The 6,000-nt window shown below is 39.8% G+C and overlaps 1 gene segment (V, D, J or C); it reads right to left on the bottom strand.

The window, feature by feature from the left end:
- Window positions 1-1,747: 1,747 nt before the first annotated feature.
- On the bottom strand, window positions 1,748-2,364 carry LOC121433642. The segment is given in 2 exon segments: window positions 1,748-2,076; window positions 2,310-2,364. Coding segments are annotated over 2 exon segments (378 nt in total).
- Between the last annotated feature and the right edge of the window lie 3,636 nt (window positions 2,365-6,000).

Raw genomic sequence — 6,000 nt, 5'->3', positions numbered from 1 at the left:
ACCTGAATTTGAGTTCCAGAAGCAACTTTTGCCATTATTCTCTGGTCTCTCTCTCTCTCTCTCTCTCTCTCTCTCTCTCTCTCTCTCCCCGCCCCCCGCCCTGCCCTCTCTCTCACACACACTAAATGACTTTGGTTAACTTTTTTTCCAGTTTATGTAATTTGTATTTATTATCTTTTACAAACACATAAAAAGGAAACAGTATATCTTTTTTAAAATTTATTTATTTATTTATTAAAGATTTCTGCCTCCTCCCCGCCACCGCCTCCCATTTTCCTCCCCCTCCCTCGATCAAGTCCCCTTCCCTCATCAGCTCGAAGAGCAATCAGGGTTCCCTGACCTGTGGGAAGTCCAAGGACCACCCACCTCCATCCAGGTCTAGTAAGGTGAGCATCCAAACTGCCTAGGCTCCCCCAAAGCCAGTTCGTGCAGTAGGATCAAAAAACCATTGCCATTGTTCTTGAGTTCTCAGTAGTCCTCATTGTCCGCTATATTCAGAAAGTCCGGTTTTATCCCATGCTTTTTCAGACCCAGGCCAGCTGGCCTTTGTGGGTTCCCGATAGAACATCCCCATTGTCTCAGTGTGGGTGCACCCTCGTTGTCCTGAGTTCCTTGCTCGTGTTCTCTCTCCTTCTGCTCCTGATTTGGACCTTGAGATTTCAGTCTGGTGCTCCAATGTGGGTCTCTGTCTCCTTTCATCACATGATGAAGGTTAATATTCAGGAGGATGCGTATACGTTTGTCTTTGGATTCATCTTCTTATTTAGCTTCACTAGGATTGCGAATTATAGGCTCAATGTTCTTTATTTATGGCTAGAAACCAAATGTGAGTGAGTACATTCCATGTTCCTCTTTTTGGGTCTGGCTTACCTCACTAAGGATAGTGTTTTCTATTTCCATCCATTTGTATGCAAAATTCAAGACGTCCTTGTTTTTTACTGCTGGGTAGTACTCTAATATGTATATATTCCATACTTTCTTCATCCATTCTTCAATTGAAGGGCATCTAGGTTGTTTCCAGGTTCTGGCTATTACAAGCAATGCAGCTATGAACATAGTAGAGCATATACTTTTGTTGTATGATAGGGCTTCTCTTGGGTATATTCCCAAGAGTGGTATTGCTGGGTCCAGGGGTAGGTTGATCCCGAATTTCCTGAGAAACCGAAACACTGCTTTCCAAAGTGGTTGCACAAGATTGCATTCCCACCAGCAATGGATGAGTGTACCCCTTTCTCTGCAACCTCTGCAGCAAAGGTTATCATTGGTGTTTTTTATTTTAGCCGTTCTGACAGGTGTAAGATGGTATCTTAAAGTTGTCTTGATTTGCATTTCCCTGATTGCTAAGGAAGTTGAGCATGACCTTAAGTGTCTTTTGGGAAACAGTATATCTTAAGTGATAGGAAAGTCTACAAAGGAACACTGAGGGTAGGATGGAGTAGGCAGAGATGTGGTATAGGAGATAGGGGAAAAAGAGGGAAAATCATTCAAATGCAAACATGTGTTAACAAAAATTTAAATGAATATTTGCTAATACATAAACTACCATGAAGGTCTGTATTTTGTTGGGAAATTATTGAATTATAAAGTATATAGCATGGGATAAACAATCAAATCAGGTTATAAAAGTTTGTTTCATTGGTTAAGATTTTTTCCCCAACAAGTCTAAAGCTGTGTATTGAGATGTCAGAGACTAAGAGACAGCTGAGAGACTGAGCCTCACTGACCGGAAACAACAGGAGGTTTTTGTTCAACTCTGGAGCACTGTGGGAGGAAATTTACGACTCTGCTGACAGTAATAGGTTGCCACATCATCAGCTTCCACAGGACTGATGGTGAGGGTGAAGTCTGTCCCAGACCCACTGCCACTGAATCTGGCAGGGACCCCAGATTCTAGGTTGGAAGCATCATAGATAAGGAGTTTTGGGGGCTGTCCTGGTTTCTGTTGATACCAGTGCATACGATGATAACTGCCTGTATTTACACTTTCACTAGACTTGCAAGAGATGGTGGCCTTTTGTCCCAGAGACACAGGCAGCAAACCTGGAGACTGGGTCAGCACAATGTCCCCAGTGGAACCTGGAATCACAAAAACACAGACCATGGTTATACATGTTTAGAAACCTTCCCAGCAAGGGAATTTTTCATTAAAAATTTTAAGAATACTTGTGGGCATCACTTTGAGAAACCAGAAAGTAAAAAGAAATGGGGGAACACACAAATGCCTTTAATCTAACGATCAAGATACTAGAGGCATGGAAAACCATGATGGCTGCAGTGGGTGCACCCAACACTGCTCTGCACCCTCTCACCTTGTACCAGGAACAGCAGCATCCATAGGAGGAGTGCCTTTGACTCCATCTCTGAGTGTTTGAAAAGAGAATGCTTCTTAGGCTCCTGGCAGCTGCTCTTAAAGGAGCCTGGGCTGCTGTCTAATGGCTCAATATGTAAATCAGCTCAAAGTGACACCTGCTCCTGTTTGACCCACTGGGAGTTGATGTTAGCACAAAATTTACTAGAGCATGGCAATTGTGTTTTAAAGGAGCCTTGCATGCTATTCCATTGAGTCTTTACCCTCTAATCTTTCTGAAGTATGATGCAGGGAAGTGTATTAAGGATGTGTTGTGTAAAGAATGTATGTCATTTCAGGAACAATTTGATCATTCAAAATTGTACACAGCCAATGAAAATATTATCTAAGAGGGAATGGAGAATAAAGACTCAACGAAAAGTAATATAATTAATTCTTGACTTTTTTTTCTTAATTTTTAAAAGTCTATGTTTCAGTTTGTGTGATGCCTTAGGTGGTAGGTGTATTTTTGCCTGCTCTTCTTTGAGGACAACCTCCTTGCTTTGGCATATGAGTGAAGATAAGATATCAACCTTGCATATTGCTGTTGCCTTCTGTCTTATCTGAGACAGGGTCTCTTGTTCACTCCATAAAGCACCTGGCCCAGGCTCCTCTGGATACTCTGCAGTCTCCGTCTCTCATCATGCTACAGCATCACTCTGAGTGCAGTCATGTGTGCAGCTGCTTCTTACTTTATGTGCGTTTTTGGGATGTGAATCAGGTCCTCACAGTTATGTGGTAAGCATGTAAGTCCATTAATTAAAATGGAAAGACTGAAAGGAAATTCTTTAGGCTGAACATAAATTATACTTTAGGAAATATAGGAATTTGTAAGTAAAGAAAAGATCTATGTAAACGATCTCAGATACATGTAAAAGATTCCTTTGTACAGTCCTTTAAAACATCCAAGATTATTAAAGAGAGGTATCTTACACATTATCATTGTGATATAAAATAATTATCAGAAACGTGAATTCTTCCTCAGAAAAATCGTATGATAGACAGACAGAGGGACAAACAGTTTGATAGATATAGAAGTGAGTATCTCTTCACTTTCTCAGACCCCTGTTTCCTTCTCTTGTTTAACTAGACAGAAGGATGGATTTTATAGCAAGGTTTAAGGGGGGTGGAATGACATATTTTAATTAACTAAGAAAATGAAAAACCTTTAGTTAATGATAAGGAAAAAGAAAAAAAACAATAAGCACTTGGATAAGGAGGGTAGGAAAAAAGAAAGGAGAGGAAGTGAGGGGAAGTGGGTGGTGGAGTGAGGGGAAAGGGAATAGGGGGTAGAGTGAGGGCAGACTGATTGGGCATGAGGGGGAAGTGTAAGGGAAATGGAGGGAGAAGGAGTGAGGAGGGTAGATTGGGAGGAAGTGAGGGGAAAAGATTAAGGGGAAGGAAATGAGGAGGGAGAAAGTCAGTGGGGAGAGATTGAGGGGGAGTAAAGGAGGAGGAGAAATAAGTGGGAGTGAGTGATTGAGGAACTGAGGGGGAGGAGTGAGCGGAAGGGATAACAAGGAGGGAATAAGGGGGATAGGCAGGAAGGAGGAGAGGGAGAAAGGAAGGGAAGAATGAGGAAAAGAGTGAGGGACCAAGGGAGGGAGGATGAGGAGAGAAGAAATAAAGACAAAGGAATAAAGGAAAGAAGTGAGGAAAGAGAGAAAAGGAAGGATGGACAACTCCCTACTCAGCTCACACTCACAGTTTTGTCCAGGTCTCTGTCCTACAGGGATGGCTCCTTTTGTTTTGTTTGTACATTCAATGTAATGTTGCTCAGTCTGAGCCTACTACAGTTCAATGATGAGAGAAACTTGGTAAAACAATTATACTTCTCATGAAATTAACAAGTTATTCTTAATATTTTGTCTGTATTTTTGAGGTGTGCTCATTTATAGTTGATTTTTTTTATTGAAAACTAGAGTGTTGACCTCTTATAATATGGAAAGTTAGGTATTCGTTCTCATTTATGCTCATGATAAAAGCAGTCGTTTATTATACAGTGTATAATATCTAAGCAAAGGGCCATATATTTTCATGGAATGGCCCAGTCACACAGTGCAAATTCTAAAGATGGTTTGATGGTGGTAGGAGACAGTAATGAATATTTCTAATATCATTCTTCTACTGCTTCCATGAGATTCTCCAACTGTCCTTGGTTCTCTTGACTTACCTTGTATTATAACATGATGAACTGCACTTCCGCCAAGTATGGTCATATAGTCTAGCAATTCAAACAGGAAGAAAGCTGAGTAAGAGGATCATGAGTTTGCAGGCTTCCCAGGATACATAGCCTGGGTTATAGAGACGACAAAATCTTCTGCCTTACCCCAAGCCCCACATCATCTATTTTTGCATATAGTTCTGTTAATATTTATTTCTCTTTATACTGACTTCATTCTTGTTTTTATTGACTTGTAACTTAAATTTCTATTTCTTTACATTGTTCTTTTCTTGTTCAGTGCTGCATAACTCCCCTCTCATCAGGAAAGGACACTCAGCACCCTTGGACAGAAAGAGCTCAAGGTGATAGAACAGAAGATGTAAGAGACAGGGATTGTTCCTGTGTGAAATGGAGCACAGGTATGCGTACAGGGATGATCATTACAAAGTAGATACTTTATCCTGCCCTGAAACAAGAGATTTGGTCATAAACACCCCAGAGATGAGCTCTTGAAAATGCAGAGGCCTGAATGCACTGGGTGATAGATATGGATCTATTTTCTGTCTTCTACATGTTGATATACAGTTATGCCAGCCTCATTTGTTAAATATGCTTTCTTTTTTCCATTTGATATTTTCTGCTTCTTTGTCAAAAATCATGTGTTTGAAGGTGTGTGGATTAATATACACACCTTTGATTCGATGTATTGGTCCTCCTCTCTGTTTTTATTCCAATACCAGATTGTTTTCAGTACTGTAGCTCTGTAGTAGAGTTTGAAGTCAGGGATTGATATGCCTACAGAAGTTCTTTTATTGTACAGGATTTCTTTAGGCTATTCTGGGTTTTTTTGTTTTTCCATGTGAATTTGATTATTGTTCTTTCAGGGTCTGTGAAAAACTGAGTTGGGACTTTGATGGGGATTGAATTAACTTTATAGATAGGTTTTTGTAGGATTGCAATTTTAATAATTTTGATCCTACATATCCAAAAGAATAGGAGATCTTTCCATTTTTTGCATTTTCTGGTAACTTCTTCAATTTCTTTTTTCAAAGACTTAAAGTTCTTGTTAAACAGGTCTGTCACTTCTTTGGTTAGTATTACCCCAAGATATTTTATGTGTTTTGAGGCTATTTTGAAGGGGGATGTTTCTCTGATTTCTTTCTCAGCTTCTTTATCATCTGTATATATGAGGTCTACTGATTTTTTTGAGTTGATCTTGTATTCTTTCACATTACTGAAGATATTTATCAGCTGTAGGAGATTACTGGTAGAGTTTTGGGGGTTGCTTATGCATACTATCATAACATCTGCAAATAGCAAAAGTTTGACTTCTTCCATTCCAATTTGAATCTCCTTGTTCTCCTCTTATTGTCTTCTTGCTCTATCCAGAACCTCAAAAACTATGTTGAATAGATGTGGGATAGTGGACAGCCTTGTCTTGTTTCTGATTTTAGTGGAATCTCTTTGAGTTTATCTCCATTAAATTTGA

This window comes from Microtus oregoni, unplaced genomic scaffold, assembly GCF_018167655.1.
Source record: "Microtus oregoni isolate MIOR12 unplaced genomic scaffold, Mior012 000002F_ref0000024, whole genome shotgun sequence".
NCBI lineage: Eukaryota > Metazoa > Chordata > Mammalia > Rodentia > Cricetidae > Microtus > Microtus oregoni.
This window is presented reverse-complemented; position numbering and strand designations above follow the sequence as displayed.